This window comes from Panthera onca, chromosome F2 (genome assembly GCF_046562875.1).
Source record: "Panthera onca isolate mPanOnc1 chromosome F2, mPanOnc1 haplotype 2, whole genome shotgun sequence".
Classification (NCBI taxonomy): Eukaryota; Metazoa; Chordata; class Mammalia; order Carnivora; family Felidae; genus Panthera; species Panthera onca.
The window spans coordinates 44,548,859-44,567,444 of record NC_138356.1 but is presented as its reverse complement, the minus strand read 5'-3'; the positions used below and the strand labels follow the sequence as shown (position 1 = coordinate 44,567,444).

Genomic DNA, 18,586 nt, shown 5'->3' with positions numbered 1-18,586 from the left:
CAAATATATTGCTGTCACCATCAACAGAACTAGAGGAGTATTTAGGTGGGGAAGGCTGAGAACGTAACAATGACAGATCAATCAGGGCTGTCTGCAAAGCGTGGAATGTTCTCATCTTGCAGGGACCCTTTAAGAGGAAGTTTTAAAGGCAAGCCTCTGAAGAAAACATTTTCACTCAGTGTAAGGAAAAATATATTACAGGCTTGAGAAAGTATTGTCACCACACGGGAAAATCCTGATGAGGGGAACAGACTATTAATTGATAGTCAAAAACAAACAAACAAACAAAAAAACCTTGGTTTGATGCTACATCCAAGGAAGTGGATGTCAAGGACACTTCTTTTAGTGGAGAGGAGACAGGTCCGTCACTGAGAGAGGGGGGTCTGGGAAAGGGGGTACCTAGGGGCGAGGCAAAAGGAACAGCTACAAAGAAGCCAGGAAATACTAGGGGTTCAGGTCATAGAGAAGGCTTGTTGAGTGGCCTCTTGAACATGAGTCATTTCCATCTTTGGCTTATGAGGTCATGTTCATTTTATATCTATCTTGGATGGTGTTAATTCGTGCTGTTTTGATGTCTGCTTTGTCATGTTCTACACTGTTCTACACTGTCATGGCTACAGAGTACATTGTTTATAAATGAAATGTGAGTTTTGGTGACCCTACAGTAGATCGATAGGGCAGGGGTGCCATTTTGCTGTCTACGGATGCTTCTTATCTTCTTGCATCTTGACTTTTCTACTTAATGTACATTTGGACACTCCATTTATCTAAACTAGCCTGATATAATGTGCTCATCTCAAGCAAGTTTTCAGAGCCATACAGATTTGAATGTCAAGCAGTGTTCAGTATGAATGAAGAACATGTTATTGGGTCTTGAGTTCTTTTGTCTCATTAGAGAAGCCAGGACAGAGGAGCAGCCATAAGGAACTGTTGAGTATGTAGTCTTGAGAAAAGAGGGTCATCCCTCCTAGGTGTGGGACTCCAGCCACCCAGTCACCACAGCCCAGCCCAGTTATCCTGGGGACCCACAGATCCTTGGGTCCTTCCATGGGGAAGAAAGTGATGTCAGCTGAAGTTGCCCCTACAACACAGGCTGCCCTTTCTTTTCCTTGCCTTTTTCCAATGACCACTCCTTGTTTCTGAGCACACTGGCATCGCCTGGCCTATTTCGTTTACCTTCATAAAGTAATTCCCATGGGTGTTTAGCTGTTTAACACAATGTGGTTTTTCTTTTCAATCTTAATCTTTAAAGGGCAAACCTCTGACACCCTTGAATATATACAAAAGAATGAACTCCAGAACCTGATGTAAACTCCCAAGGAGGGGTTCAAAGAATGTGAACAATAGCAACATCCCTGGGAACGTAAAGAAGCTTCTTTTTGTTTTTAATGTTTACTTATTTTTGAGAGAGAGAGAGAAAATGAATGAGTGGGGGAGGGGCAGAAAGAGAGGGAGACACAGAATCCGAAGCAGGCTCCAGGCTCTGAGCTGTCAGCACAGAGCTTGATACAGGGCTTGAACCCATGAACTGCGAGATCATGACCTAAGCTGAAGTTGGACGGTTAACTGACTGAGCCACCCAGGCACCCCTGTAAAGAAGCTTCTGAGGTCATTTTGATACTTCCCAGACATTAACACTCACCTGGAGAGCTATATTCTGGTATTTTGCTTAAAAAAATTACCTAGAACTACATGCAGTTAAACACACCAGCTTTTGAAGCCTGGCCAAGTTTGATGCTTTTATCAGTTTTGGTGAGCCTTTCAGTAACCCCCCACAAGTGTTAGGTTTTTATTTTAAACTTGATGTTATAAAACATTAACACAGAAGTGAAACTGTGGATAATACCTGGGACATGTGGCAACCTTACAGGAACATGAATTAAAAGAACACAATAAAGCTTTGTTTTGCTGTGTTGACCTTCTCCTGCCTGATTAGGAGACCCTCTTCACAACCTATTCTCTTCCCAAGCCCACCTCAACCAATGTTTCCTTCCAGTTTCTGTTATTACCTGGGTCCTGATTCCTACTCTCCCTCTGCCTTTTTTTTTTTTAAATCATTTACTGTCAAGTTAGCTAACCACACAGCGTATACAGTGTGCCCTTGGCTTTGAGAGTAGATTCCCATGATTCATCGCTTACACACAACAGCCAGTGCTCATCCTAGCAAGTGCCCTCCTCAATGCCCATCACCCATTTTCCCTTCTCTCACACCCCTGCCATCAACCCTCAGTTGTTCTCTGTATTTAAGAGTCTCTTATAGTTTGCCTCCCTCTCTGTTTGAAACTATTTTTTCCTTTCCCTTTCCCCAACGTCTTCTGTTCAGTTTCTCAAGATCCACATATGAGTGAAAACATACGATATCAGTCTTTCTCTGACTGACTTATTTCACTTCACATAATACCCTCCAGTTCCATCCACAGTGTTGAAAATGGCAAGATTTAATTCTTTCTCATTGCTGAGCAGGATTCCATTGTATCTACAAACCACATCTTCTTTATCTATTCATCAGTTGATGGACATTTGGGTTCTTTCCATCATTTGGCTGTTGTTGAAATCCCTGTGCTTTTCTAAATAGGACTTCTCACTCCCCTGAGTCCCCATCTCTGCCAATCCATCCATTCTCCCATCCACCCACCAAACAAATATGGATTGTGTTTTTCCTACAGGGAAGGCCATACAATGAGTTATCGCAGAAGTGGACTAGACTCCAGATGGAACTGGACTGTGAAAAGAGTAGCAGCTTCTGAGTCACACACACTGGGCTTCAGCCCTATCACTTGCTAGCTCTGAGATCTCGGACAAGCTATTTATCCCCATGAAGCTGTAGTTTCCTAGCTGCATTTGGTGATACAGATGTTTGCTTCAGAAGGCTCTTGTGGAGATTAAATGAGATCACAGTCCAAAGTATCTGGAACCAAGGGGAGCTCCTACTTTGTCTCCTGACTTCTTCACACCTATGTTTTGATGTGGCTGCACTAATCTCGAAAGTCCTTCAATTTTATAAGAAACTTACTGAAATGTTTCAAAAAAAAAATTGTTTTTTTGTAATGTTATCTTTGAGAGAGAGAGACAGAGAAGAGTGTGAGCAGGGGAGGGGCAGAGACAGAGAAGGAGACACAGAATCCAAAGCAGGCTCCAGGCTCTGAGACATCAGCACAGAGCCTGATGTGGGGCTCAGACTCACGAACAGCTAGATCATGACCTGAGCTGAAATTGGAGGCTCAACCGACTAAGCCACCCAGGCGCCCCTTTTATTTTTTAGTTTTCTTTAAATGTTTATTTATTTTTGAGAGACAGAGTGTGTGTGTGTGTGTGTGTGTGTGTGTGTGTGTGCGCGCGCGCGTGCAAGGGAGGGGCAGAGAGAGAGAGAGAGAGAACTATACTGTTGAGGAGAGTGTAAACTAGTACAAGTCTTATGGAAGGCATTTAGGCAGATATCCGTCAAAATCATAAATGCACATACCCTTTAATCCAATAATGCCACTTCTGGGAAATTGTTCTACAGCTGTGCTTGAACACATTCAAAATGATGCATATATAAAGGAATTCGTTGCAGCCTTGTTTGCACTAGAAAAAATTGGAAGCAAACCAAATGCCTATCAATAGGGGACTGGTTAAACAAATCACACGCTGGATTATTAAGCAAGGATAAAAAAGGAGAAAGACGTTGTCTATATATCAAGATAGAAAGATGTCCGTCTTGTTAGGTGAAAAGAACAAGGTGAAGAACGGTGGGTATAATACATTTTATAATGAAGATTAGAGAGGGAAACAATATTTACAATGTATAAGGAAACTTTAGAAAAATTAAAAAAACCCCACCTAATAAAAGTATTTACCCATGGGTGTGATTGGAACTAAGTAGCTGGTGCAAACAGGACCGGAGGTATACTTTTCACAGCATGCATTTTTCAACTGTTTGCAAATTTTTGAACCACTCAAGCAATTCCCTCTTTGTTAAAAAGTTTATTTATTTATTTTTGAGAGAGAAAGAGCAGAGCAGAGAGAGACGGAATCCCAAGGAGGCTCTGCACTGTCAGCGCAGAGCCTGACATGGGGCTTGAACCCATAAACTGTGAGATCCAGACCTGAGCCGAAATCTAGGCCTGGACGCCCAATCCTTTGAGCCACCCAGGCGCCCCCATGTATGCAATTCTTATGTTCCATTTTAATTAGCTGTATGTAATAACCACCCTACAACAAAAACTTGCCAAACATCCTCTGTATGCCAGGCTCTAGAGGGGACACAAAGACATACAAGACTTGGTTCCTACTTCTAGCATTTTCAAGAAAGAAACCCCATTTATATAACATCTGCATGCAAGGAAAGTCCATTAAAATGAGTTTTGGGGCACCTGAGTGGCTCAGTTGGTTAAGTGTCTGACTTCAGCTCAGGTCATGATCTCACGGTTCGTGAGTTCGAGCCACGCTTCCGGCTCTGTGCTGATAGCTCGGAGCCTGGAGCCTGCTTCGGATTCTGTGTCTCCCTCTCTTTCTACCCCTTGCCCACTCACACTGTGTCTCTCTCTCTCTCAAACATAAACATTAAAAAAAATTTTTTAATGAGTTTTAATCTTGATGTTTATTCTTCAATTACAAAGAAAAAATGTCTGCTTAGGACTGAAATGTCACTATGTGAAAATATTGGTTGAAGGCTGAAGGTATCTCCACAGAACAAAGAACAATTCACATAACAGCATGAAATTCAAGCCTCATTCTATTGCCTAGGTAACATGGACTCCAAGCAGCTAGCAAGAGTTCAGGTGAGAATAAACAAATGATTATAGCTGTCGGTGAAAATGTACACATTAACCTAGCAATGAATTTGTCAATAATTACCATCTATTTACTTTGTCAATGCTGGTGCTTAAGCTGTAAGATCTCAGGAAGAAAGTCTGCCAGAAACGGGTGGCGATTTATATTAGGAAAGAGAAAAGCAATAATTGTGCATGTACACAGAAGGCTGGCAGGGAGGAAGGTTCGGATACAAAGACCTAGACACCTGTGGGTCCATTAGTCTGTAAAATCAACAAAACCTTTGTGTTCAGATTCCATCAGATCCATGGGGCTCTGAAAAGAACAGCAATTGTGAATAGAATATTGCCCTAATAATTAGAATTTGCTTCCACAAACATAAGAAATTCCACTCAATCTGTCTAATAGTCCTTCTGGAAAGAAAAGCCTCTTTCCTCGCACATTTTAAGGCATTGAGTAAAAATCTATGCGTACCATGTACCAGGCCCTGCTCTACACTTTGAGTAGAACTGGGTAGTTAGTTGACTATCCACCTTTGTCCTGATCCCTCCACACCTCTTTCCCTAGTCAGTCATCTGGTGTCTGTTGGGTCAGAACAAATGCATCTGTGTGATCGGTAGAATGGATTTTTCCTATTCAGCCTAACAGCAACCTAACCAAGTAGCTGCTACCTGATTTAAACTTAAGCCCAGAAAATAAACAGCTTCATATTTTAATGCTATAGGATTTTAGAGCTATAAGAGATCTCAGAGGTAACCTACGCCAACCCATTATTTAATGATTCTTTTGCTTATAGGCTAATACTGCATCATGTACAACAGTTCTTAAGCCAGTTACAGAAAATTAAGTTGGGCAGAACTGTCAACACAAATCCAGTTTACAGGCTAGTTCATATATTTTAACATCAACCCATAGGGTTTTAAGGTTGATATTGTGATGGGTGCCTGGGTGGCTCAGTCGATTAAGCATCCGACTTTGGCATAGGTCATGATCTCCTGGTTCATGAGTTCAAGCGCTACATCTGGCTATTTGCTGTCAATGCAGAGCCCACTTTGGATCCTCTGTCTTCCCCCGTCTGCTCCTCCCGCATGCCTTCTCTCTCTCTCTCAAAAAGTAAATAAACATTAAAAAAATTTTTTTAAAGGTTGATACTGTAAATTTAAAGAATCTCTGGCATGATAGGAAGATTATCTGTATCTCTATGGGAGGACGCTGGTAGTTTCTCTACATCTATGTACATCTAAGGTTAGGGGCACCTGGGTGGCTCAGTCCATTGACTGAGTCCAGCTCTTAGGTTCAGCTCAGGTCATGATCTCATGGTTCATGGGTTTGAGCCCCACATTGGGCTCTGCGCTGGCAGTACGGAGCCTGCTTGGGATTCTCTCTTCCTCCCTCTCTCTCTGCCCCTTCCCTGCTCTCTCTCTCTCTCAAAATAAATAAATAAACATTAAAAAAAAACCTCTAGGGTTAAACAAATGTCCCCCAAATATTTATAGTTTATAGTTGGAAGTAATATATATAAGCTTCATATTTTACCAACTTATCTAGGGGTAAACAAATATGTGTTAAAATATGTATATTATATATTAATATCCAATAAATTTATAAGTTATATATCACATCTGTATAATATATTACAATACATATCTTATTTAGGGATTATAATATTGTGATTATATTATTAAATTTATTAAATTATAATGCTCTATTACATTTTATTGTATTTCTTTTGTTGTTTGCATAGTGGATGAACACACCTCTAATGGGGATCCAGAGTGATCTGAAATTTAAATCAGATTTAAATCGGGGTGCCCGGGTGGGTCAGTCAGTTAAGTATCTGACTTCTGTCAGGTCATTATCTCACTGTTGGTGAGTTCAAGCCCCATTTCAGGCTCTGTGAGGAAAGCTAGGAGCCTGGAGTCTGCTTTGGATTCTGTGTCTCCCTCTCTCTCTGCCCCTTCCCTGCTCACACGCTGTCTGTCTCTCTCTCTCTTTCTCTCTCTCTCAAAAATAAATAAACATTAAAAAAAATAAAAAAAATAAAATAAATCAGATTTAAATCTAGTTATCACAGGTGGTTTAAAGAGAAAGAAGTCAAGCTCTGGAATCAGAGTACCTGAATTCAAAGCCTAGCTCTGACTTTTAAGAGTAGATAATTTGCCCAAGGTCACAGGGCTCCTTATGTGTGAAATGGAGATGATCATAATACTTAGTCATAGTATTGTCTTAAAGATTAAATGGGGGTGCCTGGGTGGCTCAGTCGGTTAAGCGTCCAGCTTCGGCTCAGGTCCGTGAGTTCGAGCCCCGCGTCGGGCTCTGTGCTGACTGCTCAGAGCCTGGAGCCTGTTTCGGATTCTGTGTCTCCCTCTCTCTCTGACCCTCCCCTGTTCATGCTCTGTCTCTCTCTGTCTCAAAAATAAATAAACATTAAAAAAAAATTAAAAAAAAAAAAAGATTAAATGAAGTAATTCATTCAACAACTATGCGCCAAATATTGTTAGGCACCAGGGGTACAGTGAGTAAATGCATATACAGGACATTTAATATACTTAGAATTTTTCATCTAAAAGCTCATACCCACAGAATTAGGATTATATATAGGATTTAAAGAAGTTTTGAGCTGCAGAAACAGGAATGAATTATTTATTGAGCCTCCAAGATCATGGATCAGCATTGAAATGCTGATGAACACACAATAGTATCCAATTACAAGAGAGTATTGTGTGATTGGGCATCAAAAGCAAAATGCACCTGTTGACTGATTTAATACACGCATTGAGCAGTTTATGTAGCGTATTAATTAATTTTCAATGCACTGAAACTGGTTATCAGGCGTTTAAATATTTCTTTCAGAACAACATCTGTGAAAACTTAGAACAATGATGAAAGCATGAATAAAAAATGAAAAGGTGTGACTTATGTAGACAGTTATTAATACTGGTGATAAAGTTTTGTTTTTTTTTTTAAAAACTTTGTTCATTATTTTTTGAGAGGATTAAAAACCCTTTCCCCCTTTTGGATACTTTTGCCCTTCCCTAAGAGTAACATTCCCCTCAGTCATGTTTTTATCAAAAAAAAATCTATGACGATTTAGTTCTCTGCTTTTAAAATCAGTATGTTACTCCTAGGATATCTGGGACCATGGAGGGGGATGAGAAAAACCAAGTATGGTGTACCTTTCTTGAAGCATCAATTTTCCTCAATTTTTCATATTGAAACCAACAAGGATTTATCATAGAGCAGGATGCAAAATCCACCTGACTTCATAAAATAAAATGAAACGTTAAAGAAATTGCTCCTTGTACTAGCCTCTAATTAATCAATTAACTAACTTTTTGCACTGGCCTCTTGAGAGCATATTTGGGGTACAGAGGCTTTCTTTTCTTTAGGAGAAAGGTCAGCAACTATTGTACACAAGGAATGGATATTTCTTCACTTTGCATTGTCAGAGACAAAGGGTTTGGAATCACACTTAAACATGGCTTTAATTACTTTGCTTATTTCTAAACTTTTTATTGCTTTCTGTTATCTACTGAAATTAAAAATAAATTATCACACACCACGAAAATGAATTCAACGCAACATACTTCTAACTAGGACACGGTGTCTCAACTCTGAAACAGCATTCACGAAAACCCTGTGCTACTACAAAATCAGGGAGAAAGACATTTCTGTGTTATTGGAATAACACAAGATGCTAAAAGAAGACCTGTGGAAAAGAATGAACTTGAGTGCAAATTTTCCCCTACAGTTAGCCTTGAATATGACTGCAAACTAATTTGAAGGAATTTACTTAACCTTCGAAGCTTTATCCAAAATGTCAGCCATTCAAAATCTAAGAAGTGCTTATAAAACCCATTCTCTAGTTCATTAATCTGCTTACTCTTTTCACAGGATTTACCACGGTCAGAAACGTATCTTAATCATTCGTTTAACTTGTTTATTGCCTGTCTCTTCTATCCCTGACCCTCAAAAGTAGGGTCACTTGAATCTCCAGCATCTAGCCAGGCACCTGGCTATCGCATAATAGACGCTCAAAATATATTTGTTGAATTTCGGTGATGACCGCTTTATATGGCACGCATATTCGTCAAGAAACACTGAAGCGAAGGGCAGGGGAAGTGTATCTGACCTCTTCAAAAGTGCAGGATCCTACTTGATGGAGTGAATGTCCATCTGTGCTCTCCGCATCCGTTACCATCTCTGATGCTGAAATGCTGACGGAAGGGCAAGGTCTTGGTAGAAAAACGGGGATCACGTTTCTCCTTAGGACCAGAAACTAATGGTTCCCAGGGAATTTGCAGCTTTATATGATCTGAAAGTTCGTACTTTTAGGAGATTAAATAGCACTTCTTGTAAGGGCAGGAAATTACTCATCTGTTTAAGGGAACCCCCGGCCAAGCGCGGTAGGGGTTTAACGCCACCTCCCCGCTCGCCCCGCGGATAACCCCGGGCCCGGCCCTCGGCCTCCCGCGTCCGGCAGCGCGCGCGGCTGGGGCGCACCGGGACCTCCACGCCGCAGCTCCAGCACCCGCGCTCCGGGGTTCGGGAGGGAGGGGCGCTCTGCCCTGGGTTCCACTCCCGTCCTCAGCGAGCAGCCCGCCCCCTGCCGGGCGGGTCGCACCTTTCGGAACCCTAGGGAGCAAGGCGACCCCGAGGCCCGGGCGAGGGTGGAGCCGGGTCCCTTGCTCACCGCTGCGGAGCCTGTTGCCGTCGCCGGCCTTGTTGAGGGCGCTGCTGGAGCAGCCCATCGCGGGCAGAAGGGCGGCCTTGTGGGTGAGCGCAGCCACCTGTCCCAGCCTGGCGCGAGCGTCGGCCAGGAGCTCGGATCCCGCGCAAACTGCACCGGCGACGCAGAAGCTTCTCCGGCGGCTGCCCCGGCTCTGGCGGGGGCAGAGCGCAAGCGCACAGCGGAGCGCCGGGGTGCCGGGCGCACCTGCGAGGGAAGGTTGCCGCCGGGAGGTGGAAGGGGCCAGGGGGCCGGACAGGCGGGAACGAGGAAGCAGAAGACAGGAACAGGGAGCCCGGTTGGCAGGAGGTGGAGGGTGGGGTCAAGGAGGAGAGGAAAAAAGACTCAAGAGAGGCATAGGGAGGATGCCCCGGAGAAAGAACGAAGGACTGGGAGGGCTCATCTGAATCATCACTAAATAGCTGGGGCGGGGGGAGGAGGCGATTGTGGCCCGTGGCTATTGATTGGTAGACCAGCTTTGGATGGCAGATCTGTTCTTACATAACAGCAGTTGTGTTACCACAAGGAAGTTTGCTGTTAATACTATTTAATCCACCTCATATTCAACGTTGGCCAATTGTCCAATCCAGGACCACACATTACATTTAGTTGTCATGCCTCTTTAGTTTGCTTTAATGTTTATTTATTTCTGAGAGAGAGAGACAGAGTGTGAGCAGGGGAAGGGCAGGGAGAGAGGGAGACACAGAATCTGAAGCAGGCTCCAGGCCCTGAGCTGTCAGCACAGAGCCTACGTGGGGCTCGAACCCATGAAGCGTGAGATCATGAACTGAGCTGAAGTCAGATGCTTAACGGGCTGAGTCACCCAGGTGCCCCTAGTTTGCTTTAATCTGATGTAGTTCCCCAGTCTTTGTCTTTCATGACCTTGACATTTTTTAAGAGAACAGGCCATTTATTTTGTAGAATATTTCTCAATTTGGATTTGTCTGATGTTTCCTTATGACTGTTTTCAGGCAATGCAGTTTGGGCTGGAATACAAGATGTTATGTCGTAACATAGGCACATGATGTCCCCTTGCTGGTGATGTTAACTTTGATTAGTTAGGGTAGTGTTTGCCAGGTTTGCCGCCAAAAAGTTACGATTTTACTCTCATAATTTATGGGGAAAGACTTTAAGACTAATACCCTGTATCTCATCAAACTTTTATCTGCTACTGTTAGCATACATTAACATTCCTGCTGGGATCAGTTATTACTATGATGGCTATCAAATGGTGATTTTCTTTTTTTAACGTTTATTTATTTTTGAGACAGAGAGAGACAGAGCATGAATGGGGGAAGGTCAGAGAGAGAGGGAGGCACAGAATCTGAAACAGGCTCCAGGCTCTGAGCTGTCAGCACAGAGCCCGATGCAGGGCTTGAACTTACAAACTGTAAGATCATGACCTGAGCCGAAGTCGGACGCTTAACCGACTGAGCCACCCAGGCACCCTATAATTGCCCCTTCTTATAAGGATACCAGTCATGTTGGATTAGGGCCCACCCATATGACCTCATTTTGCCTTAATTACCTCTTTAAAGGGCCTGTCGCCAAAAGAGCCATATTATAAAGTTTAGGAATTCAACATATGAATGAGGGATCACGATTCAGACCATAACACCATCATTACTGATTTGGATGCTCAAATTGCCTGAAATTTGGCATATTTCCTTACACGGGCCATAGGGGTACACAGCTATGGTCTTTACAGTGTATTTAGAGGTCTCCCTCCCTTCTCCTCCCCTTCCTGCTCCCTTCTCTTCTCACTTTTCCCCTCTTTCTTTCCTTCCTGCAGTGCAGGCCCAACAAAGCCTAGGCCACCCCAGCAATCAATTCACAAATCCCTTCCAGTGAGGAGAAGACTGGGTGTCTTTGAGGAAGTACACTTTACAACATTACAAATACATATTATGACTCTTCTAGCCTTCTATCCAGGGTTATCATGTCCCAAGAGAAGTACTTTGCGAGTTGGCTAAGGATTTGGCTGGATTCCAAGTCCCTGAGTAAATTGACAGGATTAGTGAAAGGAAGGTTAGGGGGAGAGGTATGTGAATGGACCTGGCAGAATAGACCAAAATTTGGGTGAATATTTATGTCTTATATAAATGCTATCAAAAGGCTGTTAGGTTGGGCTGTCCTAACAAAATGCCATAAACTGGGTGGCTTAAATAACATACTTATTTCTCACAGTTCTGGAGCCTGGGAAGTCTAAGATCAAGGTACCGGCCAATTTGGTTTCTGGTGAGAACTCTTTTTGGCTTGCAGGTGGCAACCTTCTCGCTGTGTCCTCACATAGGGGATGGGGTGGAATCTTCTTCCTCCTAGAAGGCCACAGCCCTAACAGATTAGGGCCCCACCCTTATGACCTCATTTAACCTTAACTACCTCCTAAACCCTACCTCCCCATTGAGTTACATTGAGGGCAAGGGGTTCCACATATGAATGGGGGAGGGAGGGGACACAAGTCAGTCCAGAGCAGGTTCCCACTTCAGCCGACGCTTTTGTAAGTTAAAGTCACATTTAATTTTATTTAGCTAGTGAAATTTTTCAAAACTCCATTCTTCCTCAAAAGAGCTGCAATAACTTACAGATTTTGTTTTGAGTTTATTTATTTATTTTGAAAGAGGGGGAGGAGGGGCAGAGAGAGATTCCCAAGTAGGCTCCGTGCTGTCAGCACAGAGTCTGATGCGGGGCTCGATCCCATGAACCAGGAGATCATAACCTGACCTGACTTTGAGAGTCGGATGCTCAACCGACTGAGCCACCCAGGTGCCCCAAGATTGGTTAAATATGAACACTAACTTGAAATTCTCTGAGTCCTAATGTTTTCATGCTTACTGAGCCCAGTTAAGTTTCCTCTTTTCCCCATCAATTATTTTTTGGCTGGGGTATCTTACTTTTCCTTGAAGATAATTTGTCAGCCAAGCCGTGGTCTCTTCCATTTTTCTTCAGAGGAAGCATTTTATAATCAGGTGAGTAATACTAATCAGGTGTCCTGTGGATGTTAGAAAGTCTTTCTCATGAGCCACCTCAAGTCTTGCTCAATGAACTCAGGAATAAAATGGCTCTAAGAACAGGGAGAGAAGCCATATATATGCTCAATACCATGTTCCTCCACTTAACATGGTTTCCCTGGGTAAGTGCCCAGTTTGCCAGCAGCAGTAAGAGTAACCAAGCGTAAGCCTCCAAAATGGCACCTCTAATTTGAGGGGACCTATCAGCCACCTTGTGAAAGAGTGATCAGACCTCTTTTGAAGCACTAGAAAATCTTTATTTTAATAGACAGTGGATTATGTTTGCTTTTCCTGCACTTCAGGCCCCTGGCAGCACCATCCATTAGTGGATGGTATCATCAAGACATTACATACCAAGACATTACATTCGGTGTATCTTATTAAATAACTCGCTTTACTATGAGACAAGTAATGTAATAGGTTAATTTCTATGTGATTTACTGGTCTTCTCTTCTACCTCAATAGCCAGAAGCAGCTAAACCCGTAGGATGATGGAAGGGCACAGTAAACACTCCCTTATGGCACCAACCAAGATAAAACCCCTTTGAAGGTTGGAGTGCTATCCTGTGGTTTGCAGAGTGTTCTGAACCAGTGACTAATAAATGGTACTGCTTCTCCCATGACCAGTATGCACAGATCTGGGTCTTACTCTCCAAGCTTCCTGTTCACTTGGTAAACTACAACATAATTTTCCTTTTATGCTTAACTGAGCTAGTTTGTTTCTGTTGCTCACAACTTAAGTATCTAGACTAACATACAATGATTACCCTACCTCCCCCTCTCCATGACTATTCTCCTTCTTAGCAATTACCTGTCCTGTCTTATTCTTGATAATACCTGAACATACCTGATACTGCGATTTTAAATGCTAATAGTACCTTGATTGAGTTGTATCTTGAAAGCATAGTTCATAAGTCTTTTCACCTCCAAGGAGTCCTTTTATCATTTTTCTTCGACATACTCATATTTTGATGTCACAAATTTGCATTTATTATTTCTCCATTAGCTAATCAGTGACATTTTCTGATCAGCATGACATAGTTACATCGTGTATAGTATTAAGTTAATTAAGTTTCAGTTAAAAGCAAAAAACATCAGTGTCTTAATCTGTGTATTACAGCTTTATTAAGGATAAAAGTACATGTACATGGCAAGCTTTTCAAATTACTGAATATGTAAAATGTTATTATGGACACTTAGAAACATAGTAACCCCACTTATACTAAAATTTCAAAAATGGACTCTAAGAAATATAACATAATCCAAAGACATTTATAGACACTACTTTCCCAAAATGTCACCCCTCTATAGTAAAATAGTGAAGTATTCTGGGTTCTTTGTATCCAAGAATATAAAAAACCTATGCTCCTTGGATGGAAAAATGGTTTTAAAAAAAAAAAAAAGGAGAAAGCATTCCCCTGGCTTATTTTCAATCCAGTACAGTCTGGAGCATTCCTAGTCTGAACAGAGAGGGGAACAGAAGAAATATTTTGGATTCCTTATTATTGTGGAGGCAGAAAGGGTGCAGAGGAATTGGTAGCATTCATTCCCCTTTGTCCTCTAATGGTTCAGAATTCTTATATTGGTCTATGTGTGTTTAGTTAGTCAAAAGGTCACCAACATTCATTCAGTTTACAGGATCTTTTCACTTGGATTCATTGTCCCTCCCTCACCAGATTTCTGAGCATGTTTAATGTCCGGGTGACTTAAGAATGTGAAGGGTGAGTTAGACAAATAGAGTTCCAAATTACAGCTGACCCTTGAACAACACTGATTTGAACCGGAAGGGTCCACTTATATGTGGATTTTTTTTTTTCCAATACAGAACTGTGATGTATTTACTCTTATGATTTTCTTAGGAACGTATTCTTTTCTCATTTACTTTATTGTAAGTATATAGTATATAATACATAGAATATAAAAAATACATTATCTGACTGTTTGTTATTGATAAGGCTCTTCTGGTCAACAGGAGGCTATTAGTAGTTAAGTTTTTTAGGAGTCAAAAGTTATACAATGGGCTTTTGAAAATGTGGGGGGTCGGTGCCTCTGACCTCTGAGTTGTTCAAGGGTCACCTGTATTAATGGGCCACTTCCTAATCTGGACACTAAGTAATAGCGATGATAATGAATATGATAGTTTTAACTGCTTAAGGGGATGGGCCAGTGTACTGAACCAATGAATATCACATGAACTTGTTAGTATTTGCTCTAACCGGGAATGCAGCCTGTCACTTTTAATTCCCATAGCAAGTATAAACCAAAAGCACAATGAATGCAGGTGCCTGCAGAGTTCTCAGAATCTTGGAGCAGCGATTTTGGTGAATGGAAATCCAAAGCCTTGTGTTAATTCTATTCTATCACATTTACCTGTTGGTATTTTTTCAAAATCACTCTGAAATGCTACAGATGGGCATCCAGAAAAAAACAAAATAATATCTAGATGGCAAAGTCCTTTCTTAAGGCATATATATTTCTCAACTTTTTAGTATGATGATTTTCAAACTCAAGAAAGTTGAATAATACACCCAATACCTAAATACCCTCCACTTTAAATCCAACAATTGTTAACACTTTGCTGCATTTGCTCTACCCAACTGTCTACCTTCATTTATTTTAGGACTTTATTTACGTTTATTTTAGCAATTCAAAAATAAGTTGCAGATAATCATGACACTTCATCTGTAAATACTTCAACATACATCTCTTTAGAATGAGGACATGACTTAAAGCACCCATTTTTAATAATAGTAAGAGTAATATTTTAACACAAGGGTCAGCAAAGTATGGCCTGCAGGCCAAATTTGGCCGGCTGCCTGATTCTGTAAATAAAGTTTTACTGGAACACAGCCATTATATATTGCTTATGGCTGCTTTTGTGAAACAACAGCAGAGCTGAGTAGTTGCCTCGTAGAACATATGGCCTCAAAGTCCTAAAATATTTATTATTTGACTCCATAGAAAAAGTTTGCCAATTTCTGCTCTAATAAAATACAAAGGTGGGAAATTTAATTAAAAATTTTTTTCATTTTAGAAAGACCAAGTGAGCGGGTGAGAGAGACAGAGGGAAAGAGAGAGAGAATCTTTTTAAATTCATTTATTTGAGAGAAAGAGAGAGTACAAACAGGGCAGGAGCAGAGAGAGGAGAGAGAGAGAGAAGCCCAAGCAGGCTCCAGACTGTCAGCACAGAGCCCGATGCAGGGCTTGAACCCACAAACTTTGAGATCATGACCTGAGCTGAAGCTGGATGCTTAACCAACTAAGCCACCCAGGTGCCCCAACAGAGAGAATCTTAAGCAGACTCCGCACCATCAGCACAGACCCCAATGTGGGGTTGGATCCCATGACCCTGGGATCAAGACCTAGCTGATATCAAGACCTGAGCCGACATCAAGAGTTGGATATATAACCAACTAAGCCACCCAGGCGCCACAATTTTATAAAATCTTCTTGAGCCAAAAGATTTGACTGTCATTTTTGTATTGCAAGTGTTTCTTCCCCTAGTGCATAGGTTTTATGATGTTGTGAATGACTTTAGGTATGGGGGGGGGTGGCTGTGCTGGGGAGGTTGGGGAGGTTAGGGAGGTAGGAGTTGGATTGAGGAAGAGAACTAATATTCACTGCCCATTTATTCTGTACTATGGGCTATGCTAGATGTTTTATACACCATTACATTTATTGTGATCCTCACAACAATACTATGAAGTAGACATATTATTCTAGTTTTCTGATGAAGAAACTGAGGCTTAGAACCTTTAGACAATTTGCCCCAAGTCATGCAGATATTAAATAGAAAAACCTAGAACCTGGGGTGCCTGGGTGGCTCAGTCGGTTAAGTGTCCAACTTGGCTCAGGTCATGATCTCATGGTCCATGGGTTCAATACCCTTGTTCTGCTCTGTGCTGACAGCTCAGAGCGTGGAGCCTACTTCCGATTGTGTCTCCCTCTCTCTCTGTCCCTCCCCCACTTGCACTCTATCTCAAAAATAAACCAAAAAAAAAAAAAAAAGGAAAAGAAAAACAAAAACCAAGAACCTAAATCTGTCTCCATAGAGATACAGCAAAATCCATTAAGATCCCCTAGGAAGAATTCTCAAATATTTTGTGGTCATGTTTCATACATAAAATAAGTGTTTTGGGCTTCTCTGTCTTCCAATTCAAAATAATAATAAGATCCCTGGGAGAAAGCAACTAAGGCCTTTCTTTAAAGTACAGAGAGGACATATATAGTAAGGACCAGAAACTTGGTAACACAGAATGAAAAGTACCCCAGGAAAGTCATATCAAGTACTTTAATCATTTAATCTCTAAAATGGGGGTGATCTCTAGCCTGATTACTTTGGGAGAAAGTTAGTATTAAAAAGCTTTGAAAATATAGGGCTCAGTATAAAAGTGTAAGGCTTCATTATTTAGTTTATGTCTTTACCTAAGCAGGCATGCCTCAAAAACAACTTGCCTATCTCATTCTTCAGTTGTGTGTGGGTGTTTAAAAGTAACCTTTACCCACAACATGGGGCTCAAACTCATGACACTAAGATCAAGAGGAGTCATATGCTCTACCTACTGAGCCAGTCCGGCGCCCCTCATTCTTTAGGTCCTTACTTCTCAAATTCTAGTATTTATAAGAATCACTGAGGCTGCTTATTAAAACGATTCCCAAGCCCCACCAAACACTTCTTCCACATACCTGGGTGGGGTCCAAGAGTCAGAATTCAAGGTGATTCTGAATTACGTGATCTGGGAGCCATTCTTTGAGAAATATTCTTTTCAGATATAACTGATGTTTCACAAGATCTATTTAAATCACCACTTTATGATTAATAAGGAACTTTACATAATGCATGCTGTGAAATAATTCAAGTAGTACTGAAATATTTAAGGTAAAAAATGTCCTCTCATCACCCACTTTTCTCATATCTTATCCAGTGGTAAGTTTTGATGATTAGCTTTCCAGACTTGAATTTTGTATGCATATACAAACACATGTATTGGTTTGTTTATATATATGCATTATATATTATACATATATACATACATACAGAATGATGAGCATTTGGGGCGCCCAGGGGGCTCAATCGGTTAGGCATCCCACTTCGCTCAGGTCATGATCTTGCAGTCCGTGGGTTCCAGCCTGGAGTCAGGCTCTGTGCTGAAAGCTCAGAGCCTGGAGCCCGCTTCAGACTCTGTGTCTTCCTCTCTCTCTGCCCCTTCCCCGCTCGTGTTCGGTCTCGGTCTCTCCCAAAAATAAACATTAAAGAAAAAAATAACAACAACAAAAAAATGATGAGCATGTTTCTGATTTCCTTTGCTATCAAAAGTAATACCAAAATAAATATCCTTGTTCACATGTCTTTGAGCAACTGTGACTGTTTCTGATTCCTAAAAGTTGACACATAATGACAGCTTACCTATTGGTCCGATTTTACATTTTTGGGGCTGGTACATTTTGGAAGCTCTGTGCTTCCTATTTTGAATGATCCTTCACTGGACATTTATATCAAGGTCCAACGTTCACAACAAAAAGATTTCTAAATTAGACGTGTTTATTGCTCTCTGTTGCAAATTGAGCTTACAAGGTCGCACTAACACCGCCACTTAAGAGGTGAGTTTGGGGAAGCCAGCGCGGGGGCGCCACCGTTCTCCGAGAGGCCGGCAACTTGGGCGAAGACAGGGGAGGGCACACAGCTGCTTCGGCCCACGCGGAACTGACGCGGGAAGGTAGACCCGGGAGCCGAGGCGCACCGAAGTCTTCCTCGAGTCTCCCCACGGGCCGCGGCTTCGGTACAGACGAGTTCAGCGGCAGCAAGACCGTGAATCCAGCCGCCTCTTCTCACCGCCCCTCCCGCCTCACCCTCAGTCGGCTTCTCTAACTCCCGCCCCGTTCGACGTTCCTCGAGTCTGCAGCTGGGAGCAACACACTAACACAGCTTTAAGTCCCGCAACAAGAGAAGGCACAGAACCCCACCGCCACTCTAACTGGCTGTACTAACAGCGACCTGCAACAGTCCTCCTCTTCTTGCCCTGCCCCTTCCGCTTGCGGCTTACTTCCGGTTCCGGCGTCCCGGCTTTGCAGTGAAGAGCTTTGCATTGTG

The 18,586-nt window shown here is 42.1% G+C and overlaps 1 protein-coding gene across 1 annotated transcript in view; it reads right to left on the bottom strand.

Annotated features, from left to right (window-relative positions):
* Nucleotides 1–9,861, bottom strand: part of ERICH5 (glutamate rich 5) — a 29,888-nt gene extending 20,027 nt beyond the window's left edge. Inside the window, exon 1 of the mRNA XM_060611001.3 lies at nucleotides 9,449–9,861. Within this exon, the coding sequence (XP_060466984.2) occupies nucleotides 9,449–9,506 (58 nt within the window). The 5' untranslated portion in view covers nucleotides 9,507–9,861. The remainder of the gene's footprint in view (nucleotides 1–9,448) is intronic.
* Between the last annotated feature and the right edge of the window lie 8,725 nt (nucleotides 9,862–18,586).